General features: G+C 42.4%; 1 protein-coding gene across 1 annotated transcript in view; it reads left to right on the top strand.

The window, feature by feature from the left end:
• Positions 1 to 22355, top strand: part of CASD1 (CAS1 domain containing 1) — a 101271-nt gene that overhangs the window by 16140 nt on the left and 62776 nt on the right. Inside the window, exons 2-4 of the mRNA XM_073629588.1 lie at positions 13632 to 13728; positions 17997 to 18117; positions 20855 to 20899. Coding sequence (XP_073485689.1) covers positions 13632 to 13728; positions 17997 to 18117; positions 20855 to 20899 — 263 coding nt within the window. The remainder of the gene's footprint in view (positions 1 to 13631; positions 13729 to 17996; positions 18118 to 20854; positions 20900 to 22355) is intronic.

The following is a 22355-nucleotide window of genomic DNA, read 5'->3' as shown; positions in this document are numbered from 1 at the left end:
GCCCGCGGCTGCCCACTCAGCCTCTTCGCAGCCACCCATTCAGTTCATGGCATTGCTGGGGGGCAGAGACTAGAGGTCAGCTGACTGGTGAGGAATGTGAAGTGGGAGGGGCTGGAGGAGACCCTATCTCCTGATTTTAGCATAGGTGTCACTGCTGCGAGACACCACAAAGTCGGAGACACAGTGAGTAGCACTACCTGTGATTAGAGTTGCCATTAAAAGTCCCCACTATAGTTCTCAGATCAGCAGATGACCTTCATCAAGAGCACGTAAGTTGGCTGATCAGAACTCCCCGCCAGCACTGCCACTGGTCCCGACTCCCCGCCAGCACTGCCACTGGTCCCGACTCCCCGCCAGCACTGCCACTGGTCCCGACTCCCCGCCAGCACTGCCACTGGTCCCGACTCCCCGCCAGCACTGCCACTGGTCCCGACTCCCCGCCAGCACTGCCACTGGTCCCGACTCCCCGCCAGCACTGCCACTGGTCCCGACTCCCCGCCAGCACTGCCACTGGTCCCGACTCCCCGCCAGCACTGCCACTGGTCCCGACTCCCCGCCAGCACTGCCACTGGTCCCGACTGCACTGCACTGAGAAAGAACAAGAAAGATAGCTACAGAGAGGGGTGGTAAGAAAAAAACAAGAAATTAAGATAGAGAGAGATAAAAGGGAAAGAGATAAAGTGGTACATCCTAAAATGTACCATAAGGGGTTTTAATACTGTACAAGTGGAAGGGACTCGGGGAGCGCTAAATGTCCGTGGGTTAGGGACGCAAATTATTTGTCTTGCCTTGGGTGCTGACAACCCACGCTACGAAAATAATTTTACTGTTAGGGGTCCCCACAACTTGGGAAATTTTATCAAGGGGTTGCAGCACTAGAAGGTTGAGAACCACTGCCCTAAGGGGATGTTGGACTCTCTCCCTATGGGATTTGGTTTGGGAGTGTGTTACTCACTTGCTTATATTTTGCCTCAGCAGCTGAAGTCCTCCATTTGGATCTCATAGAGAATGTTGCTGATCTTTTTAAGGTTTGACAAACTCATTTAGGTGTTTTCTCCCCAATGCCAGATCCTAAAAGTTTGGAAGGATCTAAAACTAAAGCCAGGTGACTTGTGGATGGTTAAGAGACATTTATATATAAGGAAATGTTTGGAGACTCAATACAGCGTCTGTTTAATGTACAGTTTTGCAAAACTTGAAGGAAAAGTCACCTGGATCCACACCAGACACTGCAAAAATGACTGAATTAAAGAAATCTCTGTGTTTGATTTGTTTCCCTCTTGCGATCACAGTCTAGGGTACTTTTTGATTAAATTACTTTAATTGTAAGAGAGATATTTTATATATAATATATATATATATAGTGATTTGAAAAGTAGTTTAGCCATGTTGAAGTCATATTTGTCTTTTGTATGTCTTCCATTTTATGCAGAATTGTCTGTGTTTACATGTGCTGATAAGTCAGCATGCCGACAATTCAGCTAGAAGGCCATTCTGGCCACACAGAAGTGTACAGCCAGTACTCTGTAATAATGTCTTATCAATATTATTTGTTTTTCACAATGAAAAGTCATTTTGTAATGAAAAATCTGCTCAGCTATTATATTCTCCAGAATTAAGTTTTTGCCTCTCTGGCCAGGACTACCTTCACCTAAGCGTGTGGCGGTTCCAGGTTAAAGGTGATAGCAGGTATGGTTAGTGATCAAAATATTGATCAAAAGAGAGGTAAAACGCCGCTATTTATAGCGGTGTTTTACTGTTGGATTTGCTGCACATTTCGGACGCTAGCGGGGCGCTTTTACCCCCCTCTAGCAGCCGAGAAAGGGTTAGAACCGCCAGCAATGCGCCGCAATAGCGGCGTTTTGCCGGCGGTATCCCAGCGCTTCCCCATTGATTTCAATAGGGAGCAGCGGTCGAGGAGCGGTAAACGCACCGCTCCAAAGAAGCTGCTGGCAGGACTTTTCCTGACGTCCTGCCAGCGCAGCGCTCCGGTGTGAAGGCCCTCGGGGCTTTCACACTGGAGACAATGCTGCAGCTGTTTGAGGGCGGATTGCAGGCGCTATTTTTAACGCTATAGCGCCTGCAAAACGCCCTCGGTGTGAAAGGGGTCTAATAATTTTCAGTACTTGTTTACATTCTCTCAAGTCCTGATTAGAATTAGTCTGCCTATGTAACGCCCCTTGTTACTATAAATGTACAATTGTAATATTAACGTGATACCTAGGTAATCATGTGTATAAAAACTTTCAATTGCGTCATAATAAAGCAGAACAGTTATTTGGAAAGATGCTGAGCCTATCTTTTGTGTCCGTTCCCTACTGCAGTAGTTATTATTTATTTGGAACCACTCATCAATATGAGGATAGGAGTTGCCTATCATCAAAATGTCCAACTCAGGGCGCTACTCACGTATGCGTTCGCTTCTGCACGCGAGCTCGTCGGGACGGGGCGCGTTTAAAAAAAAAAAAAAAATTTTTTATTCTTATTTATTTTACCTTTTATTTTTTATTTTTACACTGTTTAAAAAAAAATTGTGTCACTTTTATTCCTATTACGAGGAATGTAAACATCCCTTGTAATAGAAAAAAAGCATGACAGGACCTCTTAAATATGAGATCTGGGGTCAAAAAGACCTCAGATCTCATATTTACACTACAATGCAAAAAAAAAAAAAAAATGTCCCTTTAAGAGCGATGACACCGCCGCTGCCGACGGCTCCGGTAAGCTGGGCGGCCCTCTCCCGCCGTTAGCAAAATTGATCTTGCGGCGAATCCGCCGCAGATACCGCTTTTTATCTTAAACTTGACCGCTCACTGAGGAAAAGGATACCGGGGTTATGGCAGCTAGCTGCTGCCATAACAACGATAATCCTCTTCAAACAGCCGACGTATAACGATGGTGGGTGGTCTGGAAGTGGTTAAAAGAGCCACCCTATGCTGGGTGTCAGTGATAAACAGCCACCCTACAATTGTGATCAGTGAAGAAGGGTCCCCTTTCATGGGTGGTCGACGAAGAAGGGTCAAAAAAATGACCAAAAATTTAGAAAAAAAAAAACTTTTTCCTAATTTCTGTTTGTAATATTTAGCAAATAAGTAATTTTTTTTTTCACTGATAGGCGCTGATGAGGCGGCACTGATTGGCACTCATGATCAGTGTAAATGTCCCCTGTCACAGGCTAGCCAGTTATCGGCTTTCCTTTCCTCATGCTGATAACCGGCATTTGTTTACATGTGACCAGCTGTGATTGGACACAGCCCATCACATGGTAAAGGGCTCAGTCTGTGATCAGCTGTGTCTGAAGGACACCCTGATCAGAGCGCGCGCGCGCGGGGGGGGGGATCTGGGAGGACATCAATAGACGCCCTCCCAGAACTGGACGACCGCCCTCTAGCTGCCTTTTGGCTAAAGCGTGGTCGGCAATTGGGAGGCGGATGCAGACAGCTGACAAAATCCCAGGCGCCAAGACACACTTTCTAATTGGCATGGTGACCTGGGATTTGCCGAGCCCTGCAAGAAATATACATGAAATGGACCACTGTGTTCTTTGGGCATTGGTGCATAATGGAGAACAAATGGCGATATCCACCCTCTTATAAATGAGCCCTGGAAGTGTTAGGCTACATGTACCCCCGGGGGTTTGGCTAGAGTTGCCACCTCATCCCTTTAAACCCAAACACATCCGAATTACACAGGTTCTGAGGCTAGTTTAATGCAGATAAGACACCAAGTGAGTTTAATTACCACCTTAATTAGCCACAGAACCTGTGTAATTAATATGTGTTCGGGTTTAAAGGGATGAGATGACAACCCTAGTTTTGGCCCATCAGCGTTTTAAAAATTTTGGGGATTTGACGCTACCAGACCAAACCGTCCATGTGCATGAGGCCTTAAAGTAGAAATACATTTCAATTGTTGGGGTTTACCGCTTGCCATGATGTGCAACTATACACAGCAGATCATGGTGCACACTTTTCTCCTCCTGTCCTCCAGCCATGATGCCTCCTGGCATTGGTCACCGCTTTGTCCACCACAGTCTCTGCCGTCCTTTCTTCTGGGCCCCGTGGTGATCCTTTTTGGCCGTTGTATGGCCACTAATGAGTTTGATTGTAAATCGGCCCCTAGCTCTGTTCTGGGCATGCTAGGATGTGCAGTCTGCACAGAAAGCAAGAAGTCCCATAGTGGGGACATTGTTTTATTGCCAAGTAGGCTTTCTATGTCTCATCTAAACTCAGCCTGCCGGGGATAATTTTTTGTTTGTTTGCAGATCTTTAGTTCCACTTTAAGTGACTTTGTAGTATTTATCTAACAGCTCCGTGTCTGTGCTAATATTAGATGTCGCTCTCCATGGTAAACGCACGGCTTAAGATGAAGGCTGTGATTGTTGCCTTTTAAAATATCCTTGTGTGCGCCACTCCACCCCGAATGTGATGCATCACAGAAATGTGACCTAATTACAGTGACTCAGGAGGTGACACCCTGCGGAGTGAGAGGAAGAGGGACACATTGCCGTCATTGGTTGGCGGGATCATTCTACGTTTTTCTCCTGCTGGACTGCTCAGTGCCGGAGCTCTAAGGCCTCTTTCACACGGACGATCCGTATGTCCGTTTTTCATCCTTCCGTTTTCGGATGAAAAACGGACATACATTCATCCCTATGGAGCGTCGGATGTCAGCGGTGACATGTCCGCTGACATCCGGCCCGCTCCAATCCGAAAAGTGCAACGGAGGAAAAACCTACTTTTCCATACGTGATCGGATCGGGTGACACTACGGTCCGTCATCATCCGATCCCCCCATAGGGGAGAGCGGTGCTCTGACAGGTCCGTCGCTGCACAGTGTGCAGCGATGCACCTGTCATCTTCCTGCTCAGCGGGGATCGGCGGAGCGATCCCCGCTGAGCCAGTGGATGTTCACGGGGCGGATCATCACTGATCCGCCCCGTGTGAAAGAGGCCTAATTGTTGTTCTATAAAATATCCTTGTGTGTGCCACCCCACCCCAATGTGATGCATAACGAAAGTATTAAATGTGACCTAATTACCATGATGACAGCGTTCTATTACTCAGGAGGTGACACCTTGCGGAGTGAGAGGAAGGGGATGCACCACCGTTATCGGTTTGAGAGATTGTTACGGTTTTCTCCTGGCTAGATCAGTGCTGGAGCTCTGATCGTTGTTCTATGAAATATTCCCGTGTAGGGCTGCAACTAACGATTATTTTCATAATCGATTAGTTGGCCGATTATTGTTTTGATTATTCGATTAATCGGTTAATAACCTTAAAAAAAGTGTGGTGTATAATTTAGTTATTATGTAAAGTTTAAAAAAAGGCAAATTATTCCTAAATATCTTAATACGCAGGGGTAAATATAAATAACCAACTATATGGTTAGGGAGTAAAATCTTTAATCCTCTCTGAGAATAACAGACAGAAGAGATATACTCTATATACTATTAGAGGTTGAATCTGGACTCGGATCAAATTCTAGACTGTTTTGCAGATTTTCAAACAGAACTGTAACATTACATGCTTTTCTGCAACTTCTCCATTGAAGTATATTGAACCAAAAAAGCACCGTTTTGCATTGAAAATGGTCCTTGACCCTTTCCAAATACACATCAGCTGAAAAAAGCGTAGATGTGAACGTTAAATGAACTGTAGTGCATTTCTGCAAAAAGCACCAAAAAACACATGGGTGGGAACCAGGCCAAAGGCTGGATTCACACCTATGCAGTGCTTTTTGCATTTTGCAGATTTGCACTACAGTCCATATAACATGGTTTCCTATGGAACACGTTCTGTAGTGCAAATCTGCAAAATGCAAAAAGCTCTAAAAAATGCCATAGGTGTGAATCCAGCCTAATGCCGCGTACACACGAGCGGACTTTACGGCAGACTTTGCCCGGCGGACGGGATTTGGTCGGACAATTTGATCGTGTGTGGGCTCCAGCGGACTTTGTTTTCTCAAAAGTTGGACGGACTTAGATTTGAAACATGTTTTAAATGAATCCGTTGAAATCGAGTCCGGTCGAAAAGTCCGCCGTCTGTATGCTAGTTCGACGGACAAAATGCCGCGCTAGGGCAGCTATTGGCTACTGGCTATGAACTTCCTTGTTTTAGTCCGGTCGTACGTCATCACGTACGAATTCGACGGACTTTGGTGGATTGTGTGTAGGCAAGTCCGTTCATTCAGAAAGTCCGTCGTAAAGTACGTCGAAAAGTCCGCCGGGCAAAGTCTGCCGTAAACTCCGCTCGTGTGTACGCGGCATAAGACATTTAGTAACATAATAGAGTTAAAAAAAAAAATTCGTTTTTTTACTGTGCAACAGTGAAAGTAATATATTCACAGTAGAGATTATTTGCTCTTTTTGTACTATATAGGGCTAATTTTAGCTTTTTTAACCCCATTATGTTACTGGCCGATTAATCGAATATGGAAATAGTAATCGATTAATTTCATAATCGATTAGTTGTCGATTATTCGGTTAGTTGTTTCAGCCCTATTCCCGTGTGTGTCGCTCCACCCGAATATGATGCATCACGAATGTAGTAGATGTGGCCCAATTACCGTGGTTGGTGTTCTAGTACTGAGGAGGTGACACCCTGCGGAGTGAGAGGACAAGGGACCCATTGCCATTATTGGTTGAAGGGATCATTCTACGGGTTTCTTCTGGCCATATCAGTGCTGGTGGTTTTGAGCTCATGCACACCGGTGTAAAAATATGCTGCATTAAGAATCTTACTGAAAGTATAGAAACCTAAAAAAGTGACAGGAGAAAAAGATAGTAGTCCATTGAGTCTGCCCATTTTTTTTTTTTGTTTGTTTTTGTTTTGTTTTTTTTCCTTGTTGTCTGACTATAGATTTATGTTAGTCCTTAGCATGTTAGAAGCCATTTACTGTTGACTGTCTCACTACCTCTGCTGTTAGTTTATTCCAATCATTAAAAACTGGTGGGGTCAACCTGCGCTAGTGAGCAATACGTGAAAATAATATATAATGTGTATTCACAAAGATTGCAGCAGCAAAAAAAACTTCAAATATCCATGAAGTGATAGACATACAAAATAAAACTTAATTGCGCTAGCAGTGATAATATAATTGAAAAGTGTTTAGGAAACACGATATATGCATGTAAATCCCAATCAAAAAATAACAATAAGTGCATAAACCTTATAACAAAAAAATAGTTATGTGCTAAAAATCGATAATCAGGCATCAACACCACCTATAATTTGTCCATAGAAGAATAATTCCAATAAAAATAAAAGTCCGTTTGATTTGTCTAGTCATTAACAACCCTTTCTCTAAAATCAATACTTTCTACTATTAGATTTGAACTTTTCCTCATTATTAGAAAAGTATTAGATCTGAGGTCATGTCAACCGAGGACAAGCGGGCACTCTTTACATCTAGAGGAAAAAATATAATAATATATCCTCTTTTTTTTTTTTTTTTAAAGGTTATTAATCGATAATCAACAATAATCGGCCAACTAATCGATTATGAAAATAATCATTAGTTGCAGCCTTAATCTGAAATTCGTACCCCCAAATTTTTTTCTGGCTAACACTGCACCCCCAATGTTGTACTCTCTCAGGGAATTCTTCACTAGATGCATTATTTTACATTTAGAAACATAGAACTGCAGTTTCCACTGCTTTGACCAATCTTCGAGCAAGGCCAAATCATGTTCCATGTTACAGACACCTCCAGGGATAGCAACCCTATTGCGCACCTTTTGTGTCTTCAGCAAAAATACATACCTTAACCCAACAAACCTTTAGTTATATCGCTTACATAGAGATTAAATAGAACAGGACCCAGTACAGAGCCTTGTGGTACCCCACTAGTGACTGCTCTCTGTTCTGAGTGAACCCCATTTATAACCACACTCTGGTATCTATCCTTTAGCCAACTGCATATCCACTGAACCACCCCAGGGTTAAGTCCTAGCTTGTGCAACTTTTTATTAGATCATTATGTGGAACTATATCAAATGCCTTGCTAAAATCAAGATATGCTATGTCTACATCACCACCCTGGTCCAAAACATTGGTGATATAGTCAAAAAATTCAATCAGATTAGTCTGACATGATCGGTGTACAGTTTTATTCGGATCCGAGCGCAGCAATATTGTATGCTATGGGGCATTCACACAGCTTTTTCTCTGTAGAAAAAAAGAACAACTCACACTCATGGTCTATTTTTTTTTTTGGGCAGTACAGGTTTGTGCCGACCTTTAGCCTCGGTTCACACTGGGACGACTTGTCAGGCGACCTAGGTCCCGTTCAGTACAATGGAACCGTTCTAATCGGAGCAACGCAAGTCGCTCCGACTTAGAAAAAGGTTCCTGTACGACTTTGGGGGCGACTTGGGGCGACTTGCATAGACTTCTATACAGAAGTCGTTTTGCAAGTCGCCCCGGCAGTCGTGTGCAGGTCGGTGAGGCGACCTGCAAGTCGTGCCGCCTCTGGTGTGAACCGAGGCTTACATGTGTAACCTGTACATGGATTGCGCCGCTGCAGCAGTAGGCATCAGCAGTGGTGGCACAGGCAAAAATGTTCTCAGCCTTCTGTCGTTCAGGATGACTGACTGTACCCAGCCCACATCTCAACTCCTACAGACATAAGGATATTGAGGTGCACCATGGACCACTTTTCACAATTTGTGCACCTAGAGCTGTTTTGCTGTTTTTCGATGTCTGGATCTGAATGGCGCTCAGATATGTCTACAAATTCTCACGCCGAGTATCAAACTGGGCTAAAATACGCCAATTTGCCATGTTGTGTTTGTGAAGTATGTAAGGTGATGACTGGTTCTCTTTCATATGTGACTTCATTAACCTTAATACACTTTAGAGGGCTAAACAATGGGGAGTGACCACTGATTATGGTTTGGGTGGAACTTTGTAGTGATTATCAATTAGGCAGGGATGTAGTCCTTCTGGTGTTTTGTGTTTTACCGGCATTGCTGGATATTATGTGTACTGTGCTGGGATATCTGACAGCTGCAGAGCCTGAGAGTCAGCATTCCATTACCTTATTACCACCCATACTAAGCCAGGATGTCCTTTTCGCTTGGACGTGCCTTTAAAGTGTATCTGAAACCAAGAGAAAAAAAATCTCATATTACAGCTTATCACTCCTTTAGATGTGGCCGCACACCTTTTTTCACCTAATCTGCCAGTAAAAACACTTTCTAATGCTTACTCACTGTTCTATATCTATGGAGTAACAGCATCGTCACTTTAGGGCAGGACTATAGGACACCTCCCCCTCTCCTCACCCCCATACCATAGGGGGGCTGGTTCTGTAGTCCACAAAGAGGACTCGGCAAGCTGATAAAATTGCTTTCAAAGCAGGAATGTGCTAAGCACAATACATGGGCTGCTACTGTGGACCTCTCCTTCTGGGAATGACAGTTGCCTGGCTCTCAGACTTATCCCCCTGGCTTCAGTATTTCCTGTATCACCGGACCGGAGTTCTGACATCACTGGCTGCTTGCTTGTTTTGGATTAGCATCTAATGCCGAGTACACACGGTCGGAATTTCAGCCCGCAAAAGACCGATGAGATTTTTTTGTCGGAAAATGCCACCGTGTGTATGCTCCATCAGTCTTTTGCTTGCGGAATTCCAGCCAGCAGATATTGAGCGCATGCTGTCAATTTTTCGGTCGGGAAAAGTTCCTATCCGAAAATGCGATTGTCTGTGGCAATTCCAACGCGCAAAATCCCTAAGCATGCTCGGAAACAATTCGACGCATGCTTGGAAGCATTGAACGTCATTTTCTCGGCTCGTCGTAGTGTTGTACGTCACTGCGTTCTTGACGGGCGTAATTTCACAGAACTTTTGCGTGATCGTGTGTATGGAAGGCAAACTTGAGCGGAATCCCGTCATCAAGCCATTTTTTTCCGACGAGAAAACCGATTGTGTGTACGCGGCATTATTTTTCACCAGCAGTGGCAGCCCCCCAAAAATTCTCAGGGCAGGTTCTCCTTAAGTATCTCTAGTGGGGTTATTTTTATATAGAGGACCAGATGGGGGGGATATTCTGTAACATCATGATCACCTGACCTGGCCTCAAATATTGTTCACCTGTATTTCCTTCTGATTGGATCCCTTCTATACTCCTCGTCTCCTCCCCTTCTATACTCCTCGTCTCCTCCCCTTCTATACTCCTCGTCTCCTCCCCTTCTATACTCCTCGTCTCCTCCCCCTTCTATACTCCTCGTCTCCTCCCCCTTCTATACTCCTCGTCTCCTCCCCCTTCTATACTCCTCGTCTCCTCCCCCTTCTATACTCCTCATCTCCTCCCCCTTCTATACTCCTCGTCTCCTCCTCCTTCTATACTCCTAGTCCCCTCCCCCCTCTATACTTTTAGTCCCGTCCCCCCTCTATACTCCTCAATTCTCCTCCCCTTTCTATACTTCCAGTCCCCCTCTATACTCACAGTCCCGCCCCTTCATCTATGGTTAGTAGATTATAGGTACACTTGTCATCCTGTAGTGATCAGTTCCAGGGTTGAAACAACTAATTGATTATGAAAATAGTAATCCATTAATTTTATAATCGATTAATCGGCCAGTAACATAATAGGGTTAAAAAAAACAAAATTTAGCCCTTTAGAGTATAAAAAGAGCAAATAATCGCTACTGTAAATATTACTTTCACTGTTGCACAGTAAAAAAATTAACCCTTTACAGTAGCGATTATTTGCTCTTTTTGTACTATAAAGGGCTATTTTTTTTTTACCCTGATTATGTTACTAAACATCTTAGGCCTGGTTCACATCTATGTGTTTTTTGGTGTTTTTTGGTGCTTTTTGCAGAAACACACTACAGTTCATTTACATGGTTTCCTATGGGACACGTTCCCATCAAGGCTTTTTTCAGCTGCTGCGTATTTGGAAAGGGTCAGGGACTTTTTTCAACGCAAAATGGTGCTTTTTTGGTTCAATAAACCTAATGGAGAAGCAGCAGAAAAGCATGTAATGCGTTTTTGCAACAATTTTTTTTTTTAATCTGCCCAACAACAAATTGGCCAAAAAAAGGCATAAATGCAGCAAAATCACGTGCACAATAAATCGAAACGCACAGCAAAAAGCACCACAGAAACAGATCAAAAGCAAACTGCATAGGAGTGTACCGAGCCTTATGCTGGTCACACCGATCAATTTTCAGAGGAGAATATTCAGACGAAAAATCTTTTTACATTCGCTGAATGAAAGAATGTTGTTTGAAATTTTCACTTGTTTTTTAACATTCTGTTTTAAAACGAATGTAATTTCTGAAAGAAGACCACATACACTGTCTGAAAATTCCTTTCACCAAGAAGTTTTCTATTTCCAAATTTTCCCGTCAATGTGGTTGAGTACGAACGTCGATTTAACCCCACTAATGATTGGAAAATCAAACAAACGATCTTAAAATTAAATTTTTTTTTTTTTGAAGGAAGACATTGTTTTTGTATGACCAGCATATAATATATCACAGTTCTGTTTGAAAATCTGCAAGTCTAATGCCCCGTACACACAGTCAGATTTTCCGCCAGAAAATGTGTGATAGGACCTTGTTGTCGGAAATTCCGACCGTGTGTAGGCTCCATCAGACTTTTTCCATAGGAATTTCCGACACACAAAGATGGAGAGCAGGAGATAAAATTTTCCGACAACAAAATCCGTTGTCGGAAATTCCGATCGTGTGTACACAAATCCGACGCACAAAGTGCCACGCATGATCAAAATAAATAAAGAGATGAAAGCTATTGGCTACTGCCCCGTTTATAGTCCCGACGTACGTGTTTTACGTCACCTCGTTCAGAACGATCGGATTTTCCGACAACTTTGTGTGACCGTGTGTATGCAAGACAAGTTTGAGCCAACAACCGTCAGAAAAAATCCTAGGATTTTGTTGTCAGAATGTCCGAACAAAGTCCGACCGTGTGTACGGGGCATTACTTTTCTTTTCTTTTAACTAAAAAAAATTTGATCTCTGATTCTGATATTTACCAGATTCAACCTCTAATAGTACATACAGTATATCTCCTCTAATACTATATACAGTATATCTCCTCTAATAGTACATACAGTACATCTCTTCTAATAGTATATACAGTATACATCTCTTCTAATAGTATATACAGTATATCTCTTATAGTATATACAGTATATCTCTTCTAATAGTATATACAGTATACATCTCTTCTAATAGTACATACAGTATATCTCCTCTAATAGTATATACAGTATATCTCTTCTAATAGTATATACAGTATATCACCTCTAATAGTATATACAGTATATCACCTCTAATAGTATATACAGTATATCACCTCTAATAGTATATACAGTATATCTATTCTAATAGTATATACAGTATATCTCCTCTAATAGTATATACAGTATATCTCTTCTAATAGTATATACAGTATATCACCTCTAATAGTATATACAGTATATCACCTCTAATAGTATATACAGTATATCACCTCTAATAGTATATACAGTATATCTATTCTAATAGTATATACAGTATATCTCTTCTAATAGTACATACAGTATATCTCTTCTAATAGTACATACAGTATATCTCCTCTAATAGTACATACAGTATATCTCCTCTAATAGTATATACAGTATATCTCCTCTAATAGTACATACAGTATATCTCCTCTAATAGTATATACAGTATATCTCCTCTAATAGTACATACAGTATATCTCCTCTAATAGTACATACATTATATCTCCTCTATTAGTACATACAGTATATCTCCTCTAATAGTACATACAGTATATCTCCTCTAATAGTATATACAGTATATCTCCTCTAATAGTACATACAGTATATCTCCTCTAATAGTACATACAGTATATCTCCTCTAATAGTACATACAGTATATCTCCTCTAATAGTACATACAGTATATCTCTGCTAATAGTATATACAGCATATCTCCTCTCCTAGATATTTAAGAATAAATTTGCCTTTTTTTTTTTTTTTTTTACACATTACATCACTTTACATATTAACTAAATTATGAACCACACTTTTTTTAAGGTTATTAACCGATTAATCGATTCATCGAAACAATAATCGGCCAACTAATCGATTTATGCTGTGTCTTGGTATTGCTGTTTGTAGTATTGTGCTGTGTGTTATTTAAAAAGGTTTTGTGTATTTCCATCCTCTGTATTGGGGCTCCTCCCTCAAAGCAGAACTAAACTCTCTGAATCAGCATTGACTTTTTTTCCATATGCTGCTAGCATTAGACGATAGAAAGGTATGTTATATTGAATTTTTGTACTTTTTTTTTTTTTTTTTTTACATTTCTTTAGTTACTTCCTGGTTTCTGCCCTAGGCCAAAATGATGTCATACACCCCCAAGCAGCAGATGGGTGTGTTCACATACCATGGTCACAGTGCTTTGCGCCCATGGGGGAAAAAATACCTGTTGCTCCCGTCACATTGTGGACATTGGAAAGTGCTGTCTGATACATTGTACGTGATGTGTTATTAAGGAGCTTTTGTAAACAGCCAACCTTCGCCATGTGTCCTTTTTATTATATTTATGATTTCTTGATGGAGAAGTTGCCATTGCTAATAGTAGATTGTGTGTCTTCTTTCCTCTGCAGACGATGATATGTGCGGGTACCTTATATCCAGTGGTCGCTTCCTTGGGGAGAACGTATGGCAGCCGTACAGCTGTATGATGCACAATTACAAGTCCAGGTATGACCAATCAGAGGCCGACATGTTAGCAGGAAGAATGAGAGGACAGGCTTGACTAATGTCCGTGGACCGGGGCATCAGTTGCAGCATTGATGTGGCATTCCGTGTCCTCCCGTGCAATCGGGAAGCTGGATTACCAATCTGGCGGTGGATAACCGAGGTCTATGTGTGAACATTAGAGTGAGCGCAATAATTCTAGCACTAGACCTCCTCTAAGTTCTAAACAGGTAATCTGTACATATATATATATATATTTTTTTTTTTTTTAAAGCGTAGCCTATGGAGATTCTTAAGTAGTGAAGTTTGGCGTCATCCCATGAGTGTGCGCAAATTTAAAATGTAACAAGTTAGGTATCTAGTTACTCGGCGTAACATGATTTTGCCCAAAAATTGGGTTAAATATTGTGTTTTGTTGCTTTAAAATTCATTAACGTGTATTTTTTCCAAAGGGTTTGCCTTTGAAAAATTACTGTGCAAATACCGTGACACATAACAAATTGCAACGATCGCCATTTTATTCTCTAGGGTCTCTGCTAAAATATATATATATATACACACAGTGGGGACGGATTTATTAAAAAAGAATAAATCCGTCCCCACTGTGTGCAGTGCAGATTTATTAAAAAAGAAAAACTGAAATTTCACATGGTCCTAAGTATTCAGACCCTTTGCTGTGACACTCATATATTTAACTCAGGTGCTGTCCATTTCTTCTGATCATCCTTGAGATGGTTCTACACCTTCATTTGAGTCCAGCTGTGTTTGATTATACTGATTGGACTTGATTAGGAAAGCCACACACCTGTCTATATAAGACCTTACAGCTCACAGTGCATGTCAGAGCAAATGAGAATCATGAGGTCAAAGGAACTGCCTGGAAGACATTTGGGACGACCAGAACCCTTCCTAGAGCTGGCCGCCAGGCCAAACTGAGCTATCGGGGGAGAAGAGTCTTGGTGAGAGAGGTAAAGAAGAACCCAAAGATCACTGTGGCTGAGCTCCAGAAATGCAGTCGGGAGATGGGAGAAAGTTGTAGAAAGTCACCCATCACTGCAGCCCTCCACCAGTCGGGGCTTTATGGCAGAGTGGCCCGACGGAAGCCTCTCCTCAGTGCAAGACACATGAAAGCCCGCATGGAATTTGCTAAAAAAAACACCTGAAGGACTCCAAGATGGTGAGAAATAAGATTCTTTGGTCTGATGAGACCAAGATAGAACTTTTTGGCCTTAATTCTAAGCAGTATGTGTGGAGAAAACCAGGCACTGCTCATCACCTGTCCAATACAGTCCCAACAGTGAAGCATGGTGGTGGCAGCATCATGCTGTGGGGGTGTTTTTCAGCTGCAGGGACAGGATGACTGGTTGCAATCGAGGGAAAGATGAATGCGGCCAAGTACAGGGATATCCTGGATGAAAACCTTCTCCAGAGTGCTCAGGACCTCAGACTGGGCCGAAGGTTTACCTTCCAACAAGACAATGACCCTAAGCACACTGCTAAAGTAATGGAGTGGCTTCACAACAACTCCGTGACTGTTCTTAAATGGCCAAGCCAGAGCCCTGACTTAAACCCAATTGAGCTTCTCTGGAGAGACCTAAAAATGGCCGTCCACCAACGTTTACCATCCAACCTGACAGAACTGGAGAGGATCTGCAAGGAGGAATGACAGAGGATCCCCAAATCCAGGAGTGAAAAACTTGTTGCATTTTTCCCTAAAAGACTCATGGCTGTATTAGATCAAAAGGGGCTTCTACTAAATACTGAGCAAAGGGTCTGAATACTTAGGACCATGTGATATTTCAGTTTTTCTTTTTTAATAAATCTGCAAAAATGTCAACAATTCTGTGTTTTTCTGTCAATATGGGGTGCTGTGTGTACAATATGGGGTGCTGTGTGTACATTAATGAGGGGAAAAAAGAACTTTAAATGATTTTAGCAAATGGCTGCAATATAACAAAGAGTGAAAAATGTAAGGGGGTCTGAATACTTTCCGTCCCTACTCGATAGATAGATTAGATTATATACTTCCAGCCCAGGACAATCCTGATTTTTTTATATATATGTGTGTATATGTTTGTAGGAGAGGAATGCCAGGATTGTCCTGGGCTGGAAGTGGTTAATCCTTCTGCTGCTAGCTTTAGTAAATAGATAGGGCAGCCCATGTCCAATCTGGGCCTTTTCTGGCACTTTCTGTTTACATGTAACAATCAGTATTTTTTGCTAGAAAATTACTTGGAACCCCCAACCCATTTTATATATTTTTTTTTTTTTTAAAGCCGAGGCCCTAGAGAATAAATTAGTGGCTTTTGCAATTTTTTTTTATGTCACACAGTATTTGCACGTTTTTTGGGAAAAAATACTTTTTGGAATTTTAATGCAAAGCACAATACATAACCCAATTTTGTTTTTTGCAAAATATAAAAGATGATGTTACGCCAAGTAAATAGATACCAAGCATGTCACACTTCAAAAAATTGCGCATTCTCTTGCAACGGCGACAAACAACATACGTTTTACTATCCATAGGCGACGCTTTAAAAGCCTTTACAAGTTACCACTTTAGATATACAGTACAGAGGAGATCCAGTGCTAGAATTGCTGCCCATGGTCTGATTTTTGCAGTGATGCCTCGCATGTGTGGGGCGATCGCTGTTTACATGCATGCAATTTTTTTTTTTTGTTTTTCATTATTCATTTATTTTATATCTTATATTTTTACACTGTTGCGTTACTTTTTTTTTTTTTTGATCACTTTTATTGCTGTCACAAGGAATGTAAACATCCCTTGTGACAGGTACCCTCTATGGAGAGATCTTGGGTCTATAAGACCCCAAATCCCTCCTCTGCCCTTAAAAGCATTCATAAACACAAAGATCTGGGTTTTTGAATGCTTTTGATTTTTAAAAAATGGTGATGTCAGATCATCGCTTCCGGGTTACAATAGCGGAGAGCTGATCAAAGCCGATCCTGGCTTTGTTCAGCTTCTTGAACAGCCGGCGGTCACTTATGTCTCCTGGGAGGATGGAATAGCCCGAGCAAGCCACAGAAGGTGACAAGCTCATCATTTGTTGCTATATTTTTCAGCGTTTTCATCCACTTTTTTTTTTTTTTTTGTAAGGAGTTAAGGGTTAGGGTTTAAAGGGGTTGTAAAGTAAAAGTTTTTTTACCTTAATGCATTCTATGCATTAAGGTGAAAAAACATCCAACAATACCGCCCCCCCGTTTTACTTATCTGACCCCTCGAAAGCCCCACGCTCGCCCCCGACATCCTCTTCGCTGCTCAGCCTGGCCTGGTTGATTGGTTACAGTGGATGGATTGAAAGCAGCGCAGCCATTGGCTCGTGCTGCTGTCAATCGCATCCAATGACGCGGAGCGCCGGGGGGGTGGGGCCGAGTGATACAGTGAGCGGCTATGACCGCCGGCTGTATCACGGGAGCGCGCCCACAAGCACTCAACACCATGCGAGGGAGCTCACATGAAGGTGTTGAGTCCTTGCGGGGGGGGAGCCGAGACAGCCGCCGAGGGACCCCAGAAGAGCAGGTTCGGGGCCACTCTGTGCAAAACGAGCTTCACAGTGGAGGCAAGTATAACATGTTTGTAATTTAAAAAAAAAAGTATCTTTAGTGATCCTTTAAAGGTTTGGGGTTTATTTATTGGGTTAGGGGTTATTGGGGTTAGGGTTTATAAAAGGGGTTGTAAAACCTCATGTTTTTTCACCTTTAATGCATCCTATGCATTAAGGATAAAAAAACTTCTGGCAGTGACCCCCCCCCGTTTTACTTACCTGAACCCCGTAATTCCATCGGTGGAGACGCGCTCTCCCTCTCTGCACGGGGTCCCGGCACTTGATTGGATAGATTGATAGCAGCGCAGCCATTGGTTCCTGCTGCTGTCAATCAAATCCAATGACGTGGGCACCGGGGGCGGGGCCAAGTCCAGCATTTTTGTCTATGAACGCAAATGCTGTACTCGGGAGCGTGCCCGCACAGTAACCCCGCGGGCGAACGCTTCTCCTAGGGGGTTATCTAATGGGAGGAGGAGCCACTGAGAGACTCCAGAAGAGGATGTTCGGGGCCACTCTGTTTCTTTTCTTTTTCTTTCTTTCTTTCTTTCTTTCTTTCTTTCTTTCTTTCTTTCTTGCCTGCATTTGAGCAGAAAAACGCTCAAATCAAGCATTTCTATGGAACAAAAAAAGCTCCAGAAATTTTTGGAGCTACGGACATTTGACTTCAGGCACTTTAAAGTAAATTCTTCTCTGTTTTTTTTGTAGTGATGGAAAAAGCTGCCTGGCCGATCGGCGTATAGCATTCGTAGGAGATTCCAGGATCCGTCAGCTCTTCTACGCTTTTATCAAGATTCTCAGTCCACACACAAAAGAAGAAGGGATCAAGGTATGTCGAGCTGCCAATAACATTTATTGTATGACCTCTCTCCTCGCCATGCAGCAGCGGTGCTGGTTGTCATAATGTCAGAAGGGCCACTGGGAGCAATTTGGGTGAGGTTCTCATGTCTGTCTTTGACTTGTTAATGTTCTCAGCTTCCATAAAGTTGAATGGAAAACTCCTCTTCTATTAAAATCTGCTATATAGAAACGCATGTTATGATCTAATGCTGATAAATGTTACTCCTCCATCTACAGTTTTCTATAACTGCCACAAGAATTTGCCAAACGTTTCTTATTTACCACAGTATACAGTGGGGAAAATAATGATTTGATCCCCTGCAGATTTTGTAAGTTTGCCCACTTAAAGGAAATGAAGGGTCTGTAATTTTTATCACAGGTGTATTTTAAATGATAGAGACAGAATCTTAACCACAAATTCAGAAAAAACACATGATACAAATGTTATAAATTGAGTTGCAGTTCAGTGAGAAAAATAAGTATTTGATCCCCAAGCAAAACATGATTTAGTACTTGGTGGAGAAACCCTTGTTGGCAAGCACAGAGGTAAGATGTTTCTTGTAGTTGGTTACCAGGATTGCACACATCTCAGGAGGGATTTTGGTCCACTCTTCTTTACAGATCTTCTCTAAATCCTTAAGGCTTCTTAGCTATTGCTTGACAACTCAAGGTTCAGCTCCCTCCATACATTTTCTATAGGATTAAGATCTAGCGACTAGCTAGGCCACTCCATGACCTTAATGTGCTTCTTCTTGAGCCACTTCTTTGTTGCCTTGGCGGTATGTTTTTGGGTCATTGTCATGCTGGAAGACCCATCCACGACCCATCTTCAGTGTTCTGGCTGAAGAAGGTTCTCATCCAAGATTTTACAAAACATGACCCATTAGCCCCTCAACCTTTATCAGAGAAACATCCCCAACGCATCATGTTTCCACCTCGATGCTTGACTGTAGGGATGGTGTTCTTAGGGTCATAGTCAGCATTTTTCTTCCTCTAAACAGGGTGAGTCGAGTTAATGCCAAAAAGCTCAATTTTGGTCTCACCTGACCACAGCACTTTCTCCCAATCCTTCTCTGAATCATTCAGATGTTCATTGGCATACTTCAGACGGGCCTGTACATGTGCTTTCTTGAGGAGGGGGAACTTGCAGGAGCTGCAGGATTTTAATCCATGGTGACGTATTATGTTACCAATAGTTTGGTGACTGTGGTCCCAACTGCCTTGTGATCATTCACAAGATCCTCCCGTGTAGTTCTGGGCTGATCCCTCATTTTTCTCATGATCATCCTTACCCCATGAGGCAAAATCTTGCATGGCGCTCCAGACCGAGGGCGATTGATGGTTATTTTGTATTTCTACCATTGCAAATAATCGTTCCAGCAGTTGTCTCCTTCTCACCAAGCTTCTTGCTGATCGTTTTGTAGCCCATTCCAGCCTTGTGCAGGTCTACAATTTTGGCCCTGACGCCCTTTGACAGTTCTTTGGTCTTGCCCATAATGGTGAGGGGTAGGGGTGCAACGGATCAAAAAACTCACGGTTCGGATCGTTCCTCGGATCAGGAGTCACGGTTCGGATCATTTTCGGATCAACAAAAAAAAAATCTCCCCCACTGTAATATCCACAATCTCCCTATTGGCATGGTATTGGCAGGGTATTGGCGAGTATATTGGCAGGGTATTGACGGGTATATTGGCAGGGTATTGGCAGGGTATTGTCAGGGCATTGCAGAGTATTGTCAGGGCATTGCAGAGTATTGTCAGGGCATTGCAGAGTATTGTCAGGGCATTGCAGAGTATTGTCAGGGCATTGCAGCAGGGTATTGCAGCAGGGCATTGCAGAGTATTGGCAGGGCATTGCAGAGTATTGGCAGGGCATTGCAGAGTATTGGCAGGGCATTGCAGCAGAGCATTGCAGAGTATTGGCACTGCTGCCATCCGAACTCTCCCCTTCACTGCACAGATCAGTACACAGAGGGGAGAGAGGAATCGGTGTCATGACATGACGCCGGTTTGTTACAAGTGATCGCTCTGTCATTTGACGGAGCGATCACGTGCTAAACGGCCGCCGGGTGTACCAAGATGGCCGCTGCTCCGGAGCTAGGCCGAAGCCGCGGCCTTTCCTATGGCCGAGGCCACAGAGCGATCCGCGGATCGCGGGTGTCCCTTACAGATCAACCTCCGCGGATCGGATCACGGATCGATGACGATCCGTTGCACCCCTAGTGAGGGGTGAATGGAAGAAAGAGATTCTACGGACAGGTGTCTTTTATACACATATTGAGTTGTCGTTAGGAGGACCTTTTTAAATTGACAGGACTAATCTGAGTACCACATGAGCACATACTGTAGCCAGTCTGTGGGAGCCAGAATTATTGTTGGTTGGTAGGGGATCAAATACTTATTTTACAGGGACACAGACAAACAAACAGCTATTTCTTCAGAATAACAAAAGGTAGGAATCTGCAACAAAGTTTGTTAAAATCTTTGTAATGTACATAGATCACCCAGAGGGGAATGTTTTTTTTTTTCTTTTAACCTGTGCAAGTGAAATTAGTGGAACCAACATCATAATGTGAAGATTTGATGTTGGTGCCTAAGCACAACCTTTTGTGTGTAATTCCCTCTATACATATCGGTGCTCTTCCTGGTTTGTGAGTGTGCCTACTTTATAATGTGACTAGAAAAGTAGAAGTTCATCTATTCTCATTTATTTTTATTTTTTGGCAGCATGAGAACATTCCTTTCAGAGAGAATAGTAAAAATATACAAGTGGTGAGTGTTTTTATATTTCATAGATTAGAAAATGATCTATCTACTGTATGTCCTTTTTTCTTTCTTTCTTTCTTTCTTTCTTTCTTTCTTTCTTTCTTTCTTTCTTTCTTTCTCTTCTTTCTCTTCTTTCTCTTCTTTCTCTTCTTTCTCTTCTTTCTTTCTTTCTTTCTCTTCCTTCTTTCTTTCTTTCTCTTCCTTCTTTCTTTCTTTCTCTTCCTTCTTTCTTTCTTTCTCTTCCTTCTTTCTTTCTTTCTCTTCCTTCTTCTTGCTCTCCCCTCTTTTCTTGATCACCCCCCCCCATTTTTTTTTTAACTCCCCCCTCCTTTTTTTCTTTTTTTTTTCTCTTCCTTCTTTTGTTTTGTTCCATGTATGATCATCCTAACTGTACCAGCCTACTGATGGGTGACTATAGAGAAAGAAGATCTAATTTGCATCTTCCCACCTCCAGCCCACTTATTAGACAGTAAAGGAGCAGCTGTACACTCATGGGGTCATCCCTATGCCTTCACCTACTAAAAGCAAGCTTCCATTGTTGAACTGACCATTTGGTAATGGACTCCTTTTTTTGAGATGACACACAAATATATACAGCAGGCTTACAATAAAACTGTAACCAGAAACCTAATTAACATGAGCTAATCTTTTAGACAGCCTAGGTGACTAAGAGACATGACCTTTAGGACAGACTTGCTGTCTTTTTTAGCTCAGAAGACACAATCAACATTATCATAAATCAACACAGGACTCCTTCATACAATAGCAAGGTTAATTAGCACAAACATCAATGGGTGAAATACTCTTGTGCCCCTACACGCGGTCGGATTTTCCTAAGGAAAATGTTCGATGGCACCTTGTTGGCGGAAATTCTGACCGTGTGTAGGCTCGATCACACGTTTTCCATAGGAATTTCCTTCACACAAAATTTGAGATCTGGATCTCAAATTTTCCGACAACAAAATCCGCACAAAGTTCCATGCATGCTCGGAATCAAGCAGAAGAGCCGCACTGGCTATTGAACTTCATTTTTCTCAGCTCGTCATATGTGTTGTACGTCGCCGCGTTCTTGACGTTCAAAATTTCCGACCAACTTTGTGTGACCGTGTGTATGCAAGACAAGTTTGAGTTGGATTTTGTCTGAATGTCCGATCAATGTCCGATCGTGTGTATGGGGCATATGAGGTAGACAACAGGAGACCCAGGGCTTTCCGGATCTCATTAATCGGCATTCCTTTCACATATATTCCTTTCACATATATCTGCTATGAGTCCCAAGCATGCAGAGACCATCGTGGCCTCCTTAATAATGTCCTTTTGCATTACATAACAGAATATCTTCCTAAATGCTTGTAGCTTCCTCAAGGCCCCATAGTTGGTAGGCAAGAGGCCAGCATTCAGTCCCCTCCAGAAGCCTCTGTCCCAGGTGAGTCTGTCACACCACTGACTTTAAATTTTTTTG

The sequence above is a fragment of the Aquarana catesbeiana genome, linkage group LG05, assembly GCF_042186555.1.
Source record: "Aquarana catesbeiana isolate 2022-GZ linkage group LG05, ASM4218655v1, whole genome shotgun sequence".
Lineage (NCBI taxonomy): Eukaryota > Metazoa > Chordata > Amphibia > Anura > Ranidae > Aquarana > Aquarana catesbeiana.
This window is presented reverse-complemented; position numbering and strand designations above follow the sequence as displayed.